This window comes from Bos grunniens, chromosome 5 (genome assembly GCF_055505025.1).
Source record: "Bos grunniens cultivar Pamir isolate PY7600 chromosome 5, Bosgru_T2T1.0, whole genome shotgun sequence".
NCBI lineage: Eukaryota > Metazoa > Chordata > Mammalia > Artiodactyla > Bovidae > Bos > Bos grunniens.
Genome location: NC_141169.1, coordinates 57,105,651 through 57,122,322, shown reverse-complemented (window position 1 = coordinate 57,122,322; position 16,672 = coordinate 57,105,651). Strand labels below are relative to the sequence as shown.

Genomic DNA, 16,672 nt, shown 5'->3' with positions numbered 1-16,672 from the left:
TGCTCTGGGGACTGACCCCCTCTTCCACCTTCCCCCCAGGTACTTGTTCTGGACTGAGTGGGGCCAGTACCCGCGGATCGAGCGGTCTCGGCTGGATGGCAGTGAGCGGGTGGTGTTGGTTAACGTCAGCATCAGCTGGCCCAACGGCATCTCCGTGGACTATCAGGTTTGGGTGCAGGCTCAGCCCTGGGGCCAAATAGGCGGAACCCGCGCTCTGCGGGGAGGGGCAGCTCCCCACTGAATCTCATGTGACATGCCCATTGGTGGGAAGAAATGGACCAAGGAGCCATGGGGTCCTCTGGCCCAGGCCCCATGCAGAGTAGGGTTCCACCACCCGGGAGATGGTCAGGGAGGTCACTCAGAAGTGGGCGCTAGAGGGAGGCCAGCAGAGCCGCAGGTCAGAGAGCGGGAGGATGTAGAGCAAGGAGGGAAGAGACAGTGAGGCGGGAGTGAGTGGCTGCCCCGTGCTGCCTGGGACGTGGGGCTGGCAGTGAGGTGGGCGCCTCTGGCCTGCAGGATGGGAAGCTATACTGGTGCGACGCCCGGACAGACAAAATCGAGCGGATCGACCTGGAGACAGGCGAGGACCGCGAGGTAGTGCTGTCCAGCAACAACATGGACATGTTCTCGGTGTCCGTGTTTGAGGAGTTCATCTACTGGAGTGACAGGTGGGCCTCTGTCCTGGCCTTCCCCTGGGCCATCGTCCCCTCCCCCTCAGCCTCAGCTGACAACCTGCTTGTGGCCCCTCACCTCCCCGCAGGACTCACGCCAACGGCTCCATCAAGCGCGGGAGCAAGGACAATGCCACCGACTCCGTGCCCCTGCGAACGGGCATCGGTGTCCAGCTCAAAGACATAAAAGTCTTCAACCGGGACCGGCAGAAAGGCGAGGCTGGGGCTCTGGGCTGGGCAGATGAGAGCATGATGAGAGAGACACCAGGGGTGGTGAGGAGAGGCTGAAGGGCTTGAGTGCCAGGGCCTGGAGAGTTGTCTGAAGTGGGGACATGGAGGCAGAGCAGGGCGCCAACCAGAGTTTCCACCTTAGCCTAGAGGACAGGGGTAGCCAACTGACCCTGCCTGCCGTGACTTCTGTCTTCCCCGTGGCTGCCCCCCCCCCAGGAACCAATGTGTGTGCGGTGGACAACGGTGGGTGCCAGCAGCTGTGCCTGTACCGGGGCAATGGGCAGCGGGCCTGTGCCTGTGCCCACGGGATGCTGGCTGAGGACGGGGCGTCGTGTCGTGAGTACGCGGGCTACCTGCTTTACTCGGAGCGCACCATCCTCAAGAGTGTGCACCTGTCTGATGAGCGCAACCTCAACGCGCCAGTGCAGCCCTTCGAGGACCCCGAACACATGAAGAACGTCATCGCCCTGGCCTTCGACTACCGAGCGGGCACCTCCCCGGGCACCCCCAACCGCATCTTTTTCAGTGACATCCACTTTGGGAACATCCAGCAGATCAATGACGACGGCTCGGGCAGGACCACCATTGTGGAGAGTGAGCCCAGACTTCCTTTCTTCCCAGGAATTGGGGGGTGGGGAGGGTTGGCCCAGACTCAGGGCAGGGATGCCGTGGACACCAGCCAACCCACCCCTGCCCCGGATCTGAGTCCCACCTGCCTTGGCATCCCTGACAAACAGCCAGTGAATCCCACTTCGTGTTACTGAAAGTCTCTCCCGTTGGAGTCAGAGTTGGTCCCCTCCGGTCCTCCTTCTGTCCGCGAGGTAGACAGAATAAGCCAAAGCTCGCCTCTGTATATCTGGTTACTCATAGAACAGGCTACAGAGAACAGGTGGGTTCAACCCCAGACACAGGATTTGAGTCACTTGGGCAAGTTTTCTGTGCTCTCACAGCCTCAGATTTCTCATCTGGCAAAGAGACAGGATGGCCTGAGGCATCAGGTGGGAGACCTTAACTGGGTCTCAGGCCACGTCGTGTGCGCTCCCTGAAGGGGGAGGGCCTAGAGCTTCATTCCCGGACAGCCTTTATGCTTCTTGGGAAGTTCTGTTCTGTTCCACTAGTTTGCTCTGGGCTGGATGCCACAAGTCCTTTGCCTCATTCACTTGTTCATACGTTTGTCACTCCTGTCTGTAAAGACCTGCCAAGCACGTTACTAGGTGCTAGGTATACAGTGGTGATGAAAACAGACCTGTCCTTTCAACCTCCTTGCCGTTTTCTGCCTCCCAGAGTCCCGTCCCCACGTCTGTCTGAAAATGTAGTGTCCAAAGCTGAACTCGATACTCTGTAATCGTAGCTTATCTGGAGAGCCTGGCAGAGCTGTCATCTTCTTCGGGCCATTGTTCAGGCTACAGTAGTTCTATTAATGCAGCCTTCTGGCAGCCACATCACCAGACATCTTGAAGCCGCTGAAACCCCTGAGTTTGTCTCTCTTATACTAAGTTTTACCGTGTCTCTCATCACGCTCTCGGTTCTTTAACCTGAGCTTCAGGTGTCTACCAGTCAATCCAGTTCAGGGTCTAGAAGTTGGAGGCTCCCCAGTACAGCCCACGTGGGAGCTGATTTACTGAAATCCAGTTTGCACCCAACTTGGCAGAACCCTGGCTCCAGGAGGTGTAACCGCAGCATAAAGCCAAATCTAGCCAGCGGTGGGAGACACCGGAAGAAGGGATAGGGGGATGGACCGCGGATCGTTTGGGTGGGAAATAGAGGAGTGCAGGAGGGCCTGGGGGCACTGAGGGCCGCCCCCCACACACACTCCCCAGCTCCCGCACTTCCCCCGGGTGCAGGCAAGTGGGTTCCCCTGTGCTCTGCTCTCTGGCCCTGTCCTGATCCATTGCTGTTCCTGTCTCCCCGCAGACGTGGGCTCTGTGGAAGGCCTGGCCTATCACCGGGGCTGGGACACACTCTACTGGACAAGCTACACCACGTCCACCATCACCCGCCACACAGTGGACCAGACCCGCCCAGGGGCCTTTGAGCGTGAGACGGTCATCACCATGTCTGGGGACGATCACCCCAGGGCCTTTGTGCTGGACGAGTGCCAGAAGTGAGTTGGGGGCCCAGGATGTGGGGACAGGTGGGCACAGGGGGGCAGAAACTGCCCCCAGACAGACTGGGGCAGGGGATGCAGGAGAGGGAGGGTCTGGCTCTAACCTGAGCTTAGCCACTGTCTTGCTGTGAGACCTTGGACCACCCGCGAGACCTCTCTGAGCTTCGGTTTCCTCATCTGTAATATAAGGACAGTACCATCTCAGACGCCTCATCAAGGAGAGGGTGAGAGGCCTGTGGCAGGCTCTCTGGCTTGATGATTAACTGAATCTCTTGATTCATTCATCAGAGGGCCATGCTCAAGGCACACAGCAGGTCCTCTGTATTTCTTGGTCTCCAAGTTTCAAGCAAAGTTTGTTCACTAAACATCTGTTGTGTGGAAGCCTTGAACTGGGCCCGTTCCAGCCACCTAACTGGGGAGAGAACTCACTGGTGGGAAATGGATGGCGGCACAGGGCCGGGTGTGATGACGGAGAGGCACCACAGGGGCAGTGGGTTGGCATAGGGCCTGCAAGTGGAAAAGCCAGAGAAGGGCGGCCTGGGTAGGGCAGAGCTTTGAGCAAGAGTAGGAGGAGGGAGGGCTCCAGGCAGGGGAGGAGCCTGACTCACGCCCAGCCCATTTGAGGCTCTGTGGCCCGGGAGTTGGGGGGCATGCAAGGGGGCAGAGGGGATAGGCCTGAGGAAGCACTGGAGGCTGAGCTAAGGTTGCAGATGGAGAATTTGGGAGGAAGCCCCCTGGGTGGTGCACACCCCCAGCCTCACCCATTCCACCCCCTGCAGGGGCGGCCCCGCCCCACCATCACCTTGGCACTCTTGGCACACATGTGAGCAAACCATTTTGCTCCTGAATTCTGCAGCTCTTGGAATGTTTTCCCAAAGCTTTACTAGGAAACTAAGGGACAAACAAAACCCCAAAGCAGCTACTTAGAAACTGTGAGTGCACTGAACCTAGATTCCTTACCCTGATGTAACTCACGCCCGGCCCTAGCCTGGCCCCTGCCTGGCCTGCTGACCAGCTCGAGGGCCCTTTCCACCTCGGTCCTGTCCGGCGTGTACACGGCTTATGACAGAGACCCCATCTTGCCTGCCGTGACCCTTGGCAACTTCACCTGCCTGCGGCTGGTTCCAGGGCTCATCTGTCCTGGGCCTGGAGCCTCCATGGAAGGGCCATGCTTGGGCCCCCACCTGCCTCCCATCTTCGATGCAGAGCCCACTAAGTTCCTTTTCTGTGAGCCCAGGAGATGAAGCCCTCCACTCAACAAACGGCTTTTTTGTCTGTTTTAATTTTTATTTGGCTCCGCCAGGTCTTAGTTGCAGCACACAGGATCTTCAATTTTTGTTGCAGAACTCAGGATCTTTTTTTTTTTAGTTGCAGCATATGGGATCTAGTTCCCTGACCAGGGATTGAACCCAGGCCCCCTGCCTGGGGAACACAGAGTCTTAGCCACTGGACTGTCAGAGAAATCCCAGCAAATGGTTTTTGAGAACCAGTGATGTGCTGAGGATCCGGCAGGGAGCAGGGTTGGGTCGGCCGTGCGCTGCTGGCGTATTTGATGTCTGTCCTAATGACGCTGCAGGGAGCTCCACGAGTGGGTGACGAGGACCTGAGCCAGGCTGGAAATCGGGGAATGTGTCCTCAAGAAGGCAGTGCGTGAGCCAGGTCTGCAAGATAGCAGGGTGAACTGAAGCCAGGCAGAACACGGGAGAAAGGACTGAACTGTGTGGGAGAGGCCCTCCCTTGGCCAAAAGGAGCGAGTGCGTTGGAGGAGCATGAGGGGGCCAGTGTGGACCCAGATGGAGGGGGTGGGGCCTCTCCCAGTCAGGTGACTGCAGTCCTGGGAGCACGGCTCAATCTGCCACTCGCAGCAGTTTGTCGTGACAAGAGGGTAGCACTTCCCAGCATGAAGTGAGCCAGACTGTACTTGAGGGTGTAGATGTCCCTGGTGGGAAAGAAGGTGACTCTAGCAACTGCCCTGGGACACCCGTTTCCTCTGGGGGAGGCCAGCGGGAGACGCCTCTATCCGCTCCCATCCTGATTCCAAGAACCAGAACCCTGGCCCTTCCCCTGAGAGGAGGCCTTTCAAACCAGAGCCTCATCCTCGTGGGCTCAGGAGCAGTCAGCCTCCCTAACAAAAAGCCTTTTACCTGAGCATAGTGGCAGGGTGGAGAGACTGGGGGGCGGGGGCTTGTTAAAAAGAGTGAGACCTGGAGAGGTTTGAAGAGACAAGTCTGGCTGCTGAGGACAGCTCTGCAGCCAGAACAGACCAGGGATGAGGGACACAGGCCTGGGGTGGAGGAAAGCAGAGAGCAGGTCCTGTGGGAACTGAAGGGATCTAGCTTTGGTGTTGTTCAGTCGCTCAGTCGTGTCCCACTCTTTGCGACACCCCCCCGCCCCCACCATGGACTGCAGCACGCCAGGCTTCCCTGTCCTTCATTATCTCCTGGAGTTTGTTCAAGCTCATGTCCACTGAGTCGGTGATGCCATCCAACCATCTCATCCTCTGTCGCCCCCTTCTCCTCCTGCCTTCAGTCTTTCCCAGCATTAGGGTCTTTTCCAATGAGTCAGCTCTTTGCATCAGGTGACCAAAATTTTGGAGTTTCAACTTCAACATCAGTCCTGCCAATGAATATTCAGGACTGATTTCCTTTAGGATTGACTGGTTTGATTTCCTTGCAATTCAGATGGCTTTGATGTAGCTCACGCTAAGTCGCTTCAGTCATGTCCGACTCTTTGCGACCCTGTGGACTGTAGCTTGGGGAGACATAGGCTCCTCTGTCCATAGGATTCTCCAGGCAAGCATACTGGAGTGGGTTGCCATGCCCTCCTCCAGGGAATCTTCCTGACCCAGGGATCGAACCCCGGTCTCTTATGTCTGCTGCATTGGCAGGCAGGTTCTTTACCACTAGAGCCTCCTGGGAAGCCCTGGTGTAGCTCAGTGCTTCTCAAACTCCAGGGTGGGTGAGGGTGGCCTGGGGAGCACTGGACAGTCCGGTTCCTCAGTCTCCCTCCTTCCTAACTGCATGTGAATCTGGAACAAAGACCTAAGAATCCCCATCCACTGCAGGTGGTCAGAGGACCTGGCCAGCCCTGAGGTCTTCCACACCCATCTCTAGGACCTTACCACCCCCCCCCAGACAAGCACAGCATGGCCGGCCATTCCCATCACCTCCTATACTGAGAGGAAACCGAGGCTCAGAGGGGCCAAGAGAAAAAGAAAAAAGGAGAGACCAAGAGGCATGTTCAAGCTCAGAGCTAGTAAGCAGCAGAGCTGGGACTCTCCTTAAGTTATGGAGAAGGTGAATCTCAGGAACTTGGTGGTAAAACCCACGTTTTCCCCAGGACCTGGGACACACTGGATACCCAAGGGTCTTCAGGATACCAGGAGAAGAGAAAAACGAAGAAAAATATAATAGAAAATCCTCACATAGCACACACGACTGTCATTTAATCCTCAAATCACTCCACGGAGCAAATAGATAGTATTAATAGTACTAGTCCTATTTCATAGAGCGGAAAAATGAGCTACAGAGGGGTTAAGTAGCTTGCTAAGGTCCCTAGCAGCCAGGATCGGAATCCCAGAGCCCACTGTCTCAGTAAAGGCAGGTGTGAACACAGAAGCACTTGTACATGTGTGCACACGCACACTAATCCTGTCTATGTAGCCTTTCCTGGGCACCGGGGCTATGTTGGCTTTGGTGGCCTGAGGCTGCCTGTGGTGCTGGGGCCTACCTCACATGCTGGCGGACCTCTGGGTCTGGCTTGTCTGCACGCCCTCGCCTGGGCTCACCACAGCCGGCTCCTTGGCTTTGGGTCCTGATCTCCGTGGCCTCTCTCCCCTCAGCCTGATGTTCTGGACCAACTGGAACGAGCAGCACCCCAGCATCATGAGAGCAGCCCTGTCAGGGGCCAACGTCCTGACTCTCATCGAGAAGGACATCCGCACTCCCAACGGCCTGGCCATTGACCACCGGGCTGAGAAGCTCTACTTCTCTGACGCCACCCTGGACAAGATTGAGCGGTGCGAGTATGACGGCTCCCATCGCTACGTGAGTCTCCAGGGCGGGCGGGATGGGCAGCAGGAGGGGGCCGACACCGGGAGACTGCCCAGCAGCCAGGGAGGACACTGCCCAGGCGCAGAGCAGGAGAAAGGGAGGCCGCCCGGTGGACCGGGAAGAGCCGGGAGGACAGTGAGGCGTCCTGACCTCGCCATTTGGCTTCCTCGGCAGCTGAACGAGGGAGGTGTTCGCAGTCCTCTGCAGATCCTCCCCTTGTGTGACCGTGTCTCGGGAGCCAGGCCACTGGTCCCCGGAGCATCTGCAGGGGGTGGAGGCAGGGGCGAGAGCCATACCTCTAACAAAGCTGAGGGTGTCTCTGCAGGTCATCCTGAAGTCGGAGCCGGTCCACCCCTTCGGGTTGGCCGTGTACGGGGAACACATCTTCTGGACCGACTGGGTGCGGCGGGCCGTGCAGCGAGCCAACAAGTACGTGGGCAGCGACATGAAGCTGCTGCGCGTGGACATCCCCCAGCAGCCCATGGGCATCATCGCCGTGGCCAATGACACCAACAGCTGTGAGTGGGGCCGCTGCCACCAGCCTTGCCCACCTGCCCACTGTGCCAGCATGCGCACACACACACACACACACACACACACACACACACACGTACGCAACTGGACCCATCCACATCTCTGGACGCACCCAGCACATGGTGCAGTCATTCCTCCCACACAGAACCACCACACAGACCCGCTGGAACCTGACCCCGCGCCCATCCCAGGCACTGCTTGCTCCACCGTCTGCGTGCATGGGCACAGATGTGGTCCCACACTGGCTTGACACCGAGGGTCCCCCACACAGATCTGCAGTCTTCTCAGCCTCTCACACACTCTTCACACATGCCCTGGGGCCCCTCCACATACATGATCTCAGGGCTCCTTAGATTTCAGTCTCCCCAGTGTACAGCTCAGAATGCCAGTCACCCCACCTAAGAGCACACACATCGTCAAGCTCAGGCCTACCCCGAATGCTCCTACCCAGCCTTCCCATAGCAGCCCCCAGGCCAGCTGTGAGCCACTGTGTCACAGCCGGCGCTGGGAAGCTCAGCAGAGCTGGCTGGTTGGGGTGGGGGTGCTCCGTGTATGCACAGGTGAGGACACGCTTGGCCCCTCTCCTCCACCCCTACCTCAGGCGAGCTCTCTCCCTGCCGCATCAACAACGGGGGCTGCCAGGACCTGTGTCTGCTCACGCACCAAGGCCACGTCAACTGCTCCTGCCGTGGGGGCCGTATCCTCCAGGACGACTTCACCTGCCAGGGTGAGAGAGGGACCAGGGCACTGTGTGGGGGCCCTGGGCACAGACGGGAACCATCTCACCCCAGACGCGCCAACAGCCCAGCCCCCACCAACAACCCAGCCCCCCGAAGCCTCAGTTCCTTGGGGGAGGGGGGTACAGGCGCTCAGGCCCCGGCTCAGGAAGCTCCTTGCCTCTCTCCCCAGCGGTGAATTCCTCGTGCCGTGCACAAGACGAGTTTGAGTGTGCCAACGGCGAGTGCATCAATTTTGGCCTGACATGCGACGGCGTCTCCCACTGCAAGGACAAGTCTGACGAGAAGCCGTCCTACTGCAGTAAGGGCCCCCACCTGGACCCCCAGGCCCTCACCTCCTGAGTCACCAGCCTCAGTCCCACGGGCTGAGGGGTGGGAGTGAGAGGAGCAAAGCCCCCGCCCTCCCTGCATCCCCGAGAAAAAGTGGGGAGCTCATGAAGGGGAGAACCACTGTGAGACCCACGCCAGGCCCGAAGCAGGGTCTCATCAGAGGCAGCCCCCAGCCACTGCTCACCGCAGCCTGCTCCCACCTGCAGACACCCGCCGCTGCAAGAAGACCTTCCGCCAGTGCAACAACGGGCGCTGTGTGTCCAACATGCTGTGGTGCAACGGGGCAGATGACTGCGGGGATGGCTCCGACGAGATTCCCTGCAACAGTGAGTGGGACCTGGGCCAGGCCTCAGACCCTCCCCACCCCCACGGACCCTGCCCCGCCCCGGCCCTCACTGAGCTTTGGTCCCCAGGTCCCAAGGATTCTGGTTCAGGTCACGGTATGGTGGCCCCGGGCAGGCACTCTGGGCTGGGAGGTCTGTCCTGGGCCGGCCTGTCCCCCATGGGGAGGCCCCTGGCTGATGGCACCGGGCGGGCACTGTTGTAGAGACGGCCTGTGGTGTGGGCGAGTTCCGCTGCCGGGACGGCACCTGCATCGGGAACTCCAGCCGCTGCAACCAGTTTGTGGACTGCGAGGACGCCTCGGACGAGATGAACTGCAGTGAGCGATGCCCCCTCCCTGCCCTCTGGCCCCGGCTCCTCTCTGCCTTCCCTCTGGGCCCCCAGGGCAGCTCAGCCCTCTCCCAGCCCACCCCAGCCCTGGGCTCCCCTGGGACTCAGGGAGGGGCAGGGAGTGGAAAGCGTGGCCAGGGCACATCCACCGAAAGACAGGGCTCGACTTTCTAAAACATGCGTGCGGGCCAGCAGCTCTGCGGGAGGGTGTTGTTGGGGGAGCCTGGTGCCACCCCTCCAGGCGCCGTACGGGCCAGCAGCTCTGCGGGGAGGGTGTTGTGGGGGGAACCTGGTGCCACCCCTCCTCCCCGCCCCTGCCAGGCGCCACTGACTGCAGCAGCTACTTCCGCCTGGGGGTGAAGGGCGTGCGCTTCCAGCCCTGCGAGCGGACCTCCCTCTGCTACGCGCCCAGCTGGGTATGCGACGGCGCCAACGACTGCGGGGACTACAGCGACGAGCGCGACTGCCCAGGTCCGGCCAGTGGGCAGGTATGCGGTGGGCAGCGGCCCCCTAAGGGGGCCATGCCCTCACGCCTGCCTCGCCCCCAGGTGTGAAGCGCCCCAGGTGCCCCCTGAACTACTTCGCCTGCCCCAGCGGCCGCTGCATCCCCATGAGCTGGACGTGTGACAAGGAGGATGACTGTGAACACGGCGAGGACGAGACCCACTGCAGTGAGTGACCACAGACCCACTCCCGAGCCTAGCACCCAGAGGACCCACGGGGGATAGGGCTTCACGTCCCGCTAAGATTCTGTGCGGACCCCGCCCTCTTGACGCCTTCACAGGGAATGCCCTCCTTTGAGAGGCGCACCCAGGGCCTCACCCCTTGCCTCCCACCCAGAGCCTCAGGCTCTGAGAGGGGACCGTCTCTCCATTCCTACTGAGTCCCCCTACCGGGTGCCATGAGTGTCTCCCCCATCCATCCTGTGGCATCTATTTGCAGCCCCCCATCCCTTTCCGATCTAACTGTGACCTCTGTCCAACTGCCCCAGACAAGTTCTGCTCCGAGGCCCAGTTTGAGTGCCAGAACCATCGCTGCATCTCCAAGCAGTGGCTGTGCGACGGCAGCGATGACTGCGGGGATGGCTCGGACGAGGCGGCTCACTGCGGTGAGGCGGGGGCAGGGGGCTGGGGTCAGGTTGGAGAGGTGGCCCTGGAAGGAACAGACCACCCCCACTCCCAACAAACCCCACCGAGTGACAGCACAGCCGCGGAGATGTCTCTCCAACTGCCCGGCCTGGCTCTGCCTGCCCCTGCATCTCTCAGTGTCTCCCTGTTCCCTCCACAGAAGGCAAAACATGCGGCCCCGGCTCCTTCTCCTGCCCTGGCACCCACGTGTGCGTCCCCGAGCGCTGGCTCTGTGACGGGGACAAGGACTGTGCTGACGGCGCTGACGAGAGCGTTGCGGCAGGCTGCTGTGAGTGGCGGGGGCCCCAAGGAGTGGGGCGGACGGTGCATGGCCATGGGCCCACTTTGCAGAAGGGGAAACCGAGGTCATGGAGAGGAAGGGGTCACTCAGGCAGCAGTGGCAGAGCTCTGTCCTCAGTCCAGGTGCCCAGATGCCCTGTCCAGTGCTCTGCCCACCCTGCTGCTCACACCACAGGCATGTCGGGGGGTGACACTCAGCAGCAGATGGGCGGGCGCTGAGGGGCTGTGTCTGCCTCTGTCCACAGTGTACAACAGCACCTGTGATGACCGCGAGTTCATGTGTCAGAACCGCCAGTGCATCCCCAAGCACTTCATGTGCGACCACGACCGTGACTGCGCTGACGGCTCCGATGAGTCCCCGGAGTGTGGTGAGCCCGGGGCCGCGGCGGGAGGGGGCCCTGCTCTCAGTGCACAGGCCGCCAGCCTCACCTGCCCCCTCCAACCGCAGAGTACCCAACCTGCGGCCCCAATGAGTTCCGCTGCGCCAATGGGCGCTGCCTGAGCTCCCGCCAGTGGGAGTGCGACGGTGAAAACGACTGCCATGACCAGAGCGACGAGGCCCCCAAGAACCCGCACTGCACCAGCCCAGGTGGGCCTCCCACGTGGCTCCCTCCCTGCCCTCGGCCCCGGCCCCAGCCCCAGGCGGCCGGGACCCAGCTGACTCGCCCCCTTCCACCTCACCCCGCCAGAGCACAAGTGCAACGCCTCCTCGCAGTTCCTGTGCAGCAGCGGGCGGTGCGTGGCTGAGGCACTGCTTTGCAACGGCCAGGACGACTGCGGCGACGGCTCGGACGAGCGGGGCTGCCACGTCAACGAGTGTCTCAGCCACAAGCTCAGTGGCTGCAGCCAGGACTGCGAGGACCTCAAGATTGGCTTCAAGGTATGCTGGGTGGGAGCCTCTGCACCCAAGCCTGGCTGGGATTCCTTTCTCTGCCCCTCGTTCATATGTTCATCCGACAAAGGCAATTTCAGTCCCTGTCCTGCCAGGCAGCATTCTAGGCCCTGGGGATACAGCGTTGAGCACAGCAGAAATCTCTCCTAGTTGGGTTCTGGTCAGTGTGGAAGATAGCACTGGCAGGCTTTGCTGGCAGATGAGGTCGGGGCGTGAGAGGAGGAGGGGCGTGTGGATGTCAAGCAGGCCCCAGATGCACAGGTCCACGGTTCAAGGGAGAGGCCAGACAGGAGAGGGAGTCTGGGAGCTGTCACCATAGAGACGGCATTTAAGTCAGCCGTCTGGAGAAGACCTTCACAGGGGCGAGTGGAGATGGAAAGAGGGCGGTCTGAGGCCTGAGCCCTGTGCATAGCCACACTGAGGGCAGTGAGGCGAGTGGGGAGGGGAGCAGCAGGGGAGCCTGAGCAGGGCCAGCTGCCAGGGCAGGAGGACAGCCAAGGGAAGAAAGTGTTGGAATAAGAGGTGCCCAGCTGTCAAATGACGCCAGCGGATCACATAAGACGGGCCTGAGCATTGAGCTGGGGATGCAGAGACATGGCGGTCACTGGGGACTCACACCAGTGGCCAGGTAGGGGCGAGAGCCGGATGGCTGGCGTGGGCCAGCTCAGTGCCTCCTCCGACGGGCAGGCCTCCATGCGGTCTGCCTCCTCAACTTTCCTGTGCCAGCCAGCCACCCGGGGTGAAGGGAGCCAGAGGGGCCCCTCAGTCTCGGGGTGACAGGTCTGCAGTCCCTGGGGCAGCCCAGCCCCCTGCCCATGCCCACCCCAGGCCCCCCGTGCCCGCAGTGCCGCTGCCGCCCCGGCTTCCGCCTGAAGGATGACGGCCGGACGTGCGCCGACATGGACGAGTGCAGCACCACATTCCCCTGCAGCCAGCGCTGCATCAACACCCACGGCAGCTACAAGTGTTTGTGCGTAGAGGGCTACGCACCCCGTGGCGGCGACCCCCACAGCTGCAAGGCCGTGACCGGTGAGATGGGGGTTTGGGGGTGTGCAGCTGGCCCAGGCCACCTGGGAGAGTGGTGGGAGGATGGGATGGCAGAGCTGAAGGCAGGCTGGGGACTGGCAGGGGGGTGCCAGAATGCACCCCGGCCAGCAGCTGAGCCGGCATCCTCTGTCTCTAGACGAGGAGCCGTTTCTGATCTTCGCCAACCGATACTACCTGCGCAAGCTCAACCTGGACGGCTCCAACTACACGCTGCTCAAGCAGGTGCCAGACCCGCCCTCCTCACCCCGCTGTCCAGCCCCACGCTCTGCACTCAGACCCGTGGCCATCCTCCCTGCCCACCTCACCAGCCTTCCATATCCTGACTCTTGGGTCACCCCTCTGCTCACCCCCAAATGCAGGGCCTCAACAACGCCGTTGCCTTGGACTTCGACTACCGAGAGCAGATGATCTACTGGACAGACGTGACAACCCAGGGCAGCATGATCCGCAGGATGCACCTGAATGGGAGTAACGTGCAGGTGAGGCTGGGGGCCAGGAGCCAGCCGCCGTCCCTGCCCAGAGGACCCTCTCTGTTTCAAGGCCATCTCCACTCCTCTTCACTGAGTCACTACACGACTCCACTTGTCCTCGCTTCTCTCCCCTCTGAGCCTAGCGAGCAGCGGGGTCTAGGAGACTCCTCTCTCTCCCTTCCCTTAATTAGCAGTGAGTTCTCCTTAGTCTGACCTCCCTTACACCTGTGCTCCCAGGCTCTGTGGGGTTGGGATGTGGTCTCTGTCATCTAGAGACCCATCTCCTGGAGCCCAGGCTGACACCATGTCCAGGGCTGGGCCTTTTCCATCCACTGTCCTCCCAGAGAGGCTGAGAGTCCTGGCCCATGTCACCCAGGGAGGGCCCTTCCTCCCCACCCCTGCCCACAGGTGCTGCACCGGACGGGCCTCAGCAACCCCGATGGGCTGGCTGTGGATTGGGTCGGTGGCAACCTGTACTGGTGTGACAAAGGCCGGGACACCATCGAAGTGTCCAAGCTCAACGGGGCCTATCGCACAGTGTTGGTCAGCTCCGGCCTCCGTGAGCCCCGGGCGCTGGTGGTGGACGTGCAGAATGGGTATGTGGGCAAGGAGGGTCGGGGAGGTCTGAGAGCAGCTGGTATAGTCGGGCACCCAGGTCCAGCCTCCCTGCAGGCTCCTGGTGGGACCAGTCACGGGATCTCTCCTGCCTCACTGCCCACCGGCCCGCCAGGTACCTCTACTGGACAGACTGGGGAGACCACTCACTGATTGGACGCATCGGTATGGACGGGTCCAGCCGCAGTGTCATCGTGGACACCAAGATCACGTGGCCCAACGGCCTGACGCTGGACTACGTCACCGAGCGCATCTACTGGGCCGACGCCCGTGAGGATTACATTGAGTTTGCCAGCCTGGACGGCTCCAACCGTCACGTCGGTCAGTGTGCCAGTGAAGCTGCCCCGGCATAGCCAACCTGCTGGGGACGGGGGTTCTGAAACTTCAGGGGATCAGGCCTCTGGGGCAAGAGTGGGCTTAAAAGCCACTCAGGGCATGGCCTGAGGACACCACCCATCAAGGGTCTGGGGGTTCAGAGCACCACAGGGTACGTCCCCAGAACCCACCTAGGCACGAGGCCACCACCGGCTCCCTGAGGACGGCAAGAGACAGGCACCTTCCCAGGCACAGTTCCAGATGATGGGCCCTGAGGAAGGTGCAGGGGACTGGGGCTGGGGTATGCAGCATGCCCCCACTTCCTGACAGGGAACGATGGAGAATACAGGGGCAGGACCCTGCCATCAGACGGGCCTGGAGTTGAGTTTCAGCTCTGCCACTCGCTTGCTATGCAACCAGGGCTGCAGCAGGGCTATGCCCACCTCACAGGGCTGCTATGGGGTTAAGAGGGCCCAGTAGGGAAGGCGCCTCATGCTGCCCAGTTGCTGACCAGCGGCCCAGGCCTGACCCCCACACCCTGCGGCCCCCTGCAGTGCTAAGCCAGGACATCCCGCACATCTTCGCGCTGACCCTGTTTGAGGACTATGTCTACTGGACCGACTGGGAGACAAAATCCATCAACCGAGCCCACAAGACCACGGGCACCAACAAGACGCTCCTGATCAGCACACTGCACCGGCCCATGGACCTGCACGTCTTCCACGCCCTGCGCCAGCCCGACGGTAAGTGGCTGGGGCCTGAGAGCTGGCCACCGGCGAGCCAGGAATGAGGGGCCCTGGAGTGAGATGGGGCCCTGGGGTGAGATGGGGCCCCACTGTCTCAGCAGGGGTTGCTGCCCCAATCCTTCCCCAGCACTGACTGAACAATGCCTGTAGACGCCCGGAGATCTGGAGGGGAGTGGACAGGCTATGGTCTGGCTCTCAGGAGTTACAGCCCAGCTGGGTCCAGCCCTGGATCTTATAGCAGCAAGGCCCCGAGGCCATCCAGCAGAGCAAGTCTGGGGGGAAACCCCCAAGGCCAGGCCCCGAAGGCAGACAGGCCGGAGCTGAGGAAGGCCCAGCCTGACCCTGAAACCTCAAGAGAGTCCTCCTGGCTTCAGCTCCCTTCTGAAAGAGCAGGGTTTGGACCTACCCCACCTCTGCCCAGGACAGATGGGCTGGGCAGCCTTTGAAAGACCAGAAAACATGTTCCCAGCGAGCGCTGCCCTCACCCCGCCAGAGGCTGGCAGCCGGGGGAGCAGTGGCCCATAACTTGGGTCCATTTGCCGCCCTTTAACCCCGTTTCCCCCGGCAGTGCCCAACCACCCCTGCAAGGTCAACAACGGCGGCTGCAGCAACCTCTGCCTGCTGTCCCCCGGAGGCGGCCACAAGTGTGCCTGTCCGACCAACTTCTACCTGGGCGGCGACGGGCGCAACTGTGTGTCCAACTGCACGGCCAGCCAGGTGAGGCTCGTCCCCAGACCCCACTCACCAGTACCCCACTCCTCTTCGGACCCCACCGCCCGCTCGAATGTCCTCACGCATCTGGTTTTCCCACGCTAACACCCCCACATTTCTTGCCTACCTCTTGTCTCCCCACAGCAATACTTTTACACCCGTCACCTCACACAGACACCCGCACACCCTAACCCTGACCCCCTCCTCACCAGTCCCCCCAGCCCCAAGCTCCACACAGATACCCTCCGGCCTGGCCTCCCTGCAGTCCCCGAATCCCAGCCTCCCATCCAGCTCACCTTCCCCCCGAGATACCTGACCCTGCTGCTTCTGGGAAACACACCAGCCCCTCAAAAGAAAATCTCCTGAGTTCCCCAGACCCCCACCAACCCCTCTCGCCCCCACCTGCCCTCCAGTTTGTGTGCAAGAACGACAAGTGCATCCCCTTCTGGTGGAAGTGTGACACGGAGGACGACTGCGGGGACCACTCGGACGAGCCCCCGGACTGTCGTGAGTGCCCGGGCAGGGTGGCGAGAGGGTCCTACGTAAAGGTTCCCTGACTCTCGAGGCCCCAGGGGTCTGCACCCACCCCACCCCCACCGTCCTGATGCTGAGCATCCCTTCCTGGCAGCCGAGTTCAAGTGCCGCCCAGGACAGTTCCAATGCTCAACGGGCATCTGCACGAACCCCGCCTTCATCTGTGACGGGGACAACGACTGCCAGGACAACAGTGATGAGGCCAACTGCGGTAAAGGGCCCTCCCTAGGACCTGGGGTTGGGTGTCTGAGCTCCCAGGGCAAGGGAGCTCGGCCCGCTGCCTCTCCCTGCGGGAGACGGGTCCCCGCCCTGCCTGAGTCCTCCACCCACCATCAGTTACCCTCCCCTCCCCCCACCCCCACAGACATCCACGTCTGCTTGCCCAGTCAGTTCAAGTGCACCAACACCAACCGCTGTATCCCCGGCATCTTCCGCTGCAACGGACAGGACAACTGCGGAGATGGCGAGGACGAGAGGGACTGCCGTGAGTGCCCCGGGCGCCGGCAGGGGCGGGGGTGTTGGAGAACCCGCATGGAAACATGGCTCACCTTGAAGTCCAGCCCCCGCTGCTTCTAGGGACC

The 16,672-nt window shown here is 61.4% G+C and overlaps 1 protein-coding gene across 7 annotated transcripts in view; it reads left to right on the top strand.

Moving 5' to 3' along the window:
- The window catches only part of LRP1 (LDL receptor related protein 1), an 80,998-nt gene that overhangs the window by 53,081 nt on the left and 11,245 nt on the right, over positions 1 to 16,672 (top strand). For all 7 annotated transcript variants that reach the window (XM_086400452.1, XM_086400451.1, XM_086400450.1 and 4 more), the window contains 28 exons: positions 40 to 166; positions 517 to 668; positions 761 to 885; positions 1,119 to 1,496; positions 2,817 to 3,006; positions 6,851 to 7,055; positions 7,387 to 7,579; positions 8,197 to 8,322; positions 8,505 to 8,633; positions 8,869 to 8,988; positions 9,210 to 9,323; positions 9,656 to 9,805; positions 9,883 to 10,005; positions 10,326 to 10,442; positions 10,622 to 10,750; positions 11,007 to 11,129; positions 11,210 to 11,350; positions 11,451 to 11,641; positions 12,499 to 12,682; positions 12,837 to 12,922; positions 13,060 to 13,179; positions 13,579 to 13,766; positions 13,901 to 14,106; positions 14,655 to 14,843; positions 15,415 to 15,563; positions 15,971 to 16,064; positions 16,186 to 16,302; positions 16,456 to 16,575. In XM_086400452.1, the coding sequence (XP_086256578.1) occupies positions 40 to 166; positions 517 to 668; positions 761 to 885; positions 1,119 to 1,496; positions 2,817 to 3,006; positions 6,851 to 7,055; positions 7,387 to 7,579; positions 8,197 to 8,322; positions 8,505 to 8,633; positions 8,869 to 8,988; positions 9,210 to 9,323; positions 9,656 to 9,805; positions 9,883 to 10,005; positions 10,326 to 10,442; positions 10,622 to 10,750; positions 11,007 to 11,129; positions 11,210 to 11,350; positions 11,451 to 11,641; positions 12,499 to 12,682; positions 12,837 to 12,922; positions 13,060 to 13,179; positions 13,579 to 13,766; positions 13,901 to 14,106; positions 14,655 to 14,843; positions 15,415 to 15,563; positions 15,971 to 16,064; positions 16,186 to 16,302; positions 16,456 to 16,575 (4,286 nt within the window). The remainder of the gene's footprint in view (positions 1 to 39; positions 167 to 516; positions 669 to 760; positions 886 to 1,118; positions 1,497 to 2,816; positions 3,007 to 6,850; positions 7,056 to 7,386; positions 7,580 to 8,196; positions 8,323 to 8,504; positions 8,634 to 8,868; positions 8,989 to 9,209; positions 9,324 to 9,655; positions 9,806 to 9,882; positions 10,006 to 10,325; positions 10,443 to 10,621; positions 10,751 to 11,006; positions 11,130 to 11,209; positions 11,351 to 11,450; positions 11,642 to 12,498; positions 12,683 to 12,836; positions 12,923 to 13,059; positions 13,180 to 13,578; positions 13,767 to 13,900; positions 14,107 to 14,654; positions 14,844 to 15,414; positions 15,564 to 15,970; positions 16,065 to 16,185; positions 16,303 to 16,455; positions 16,576 to 16,672) is intronic.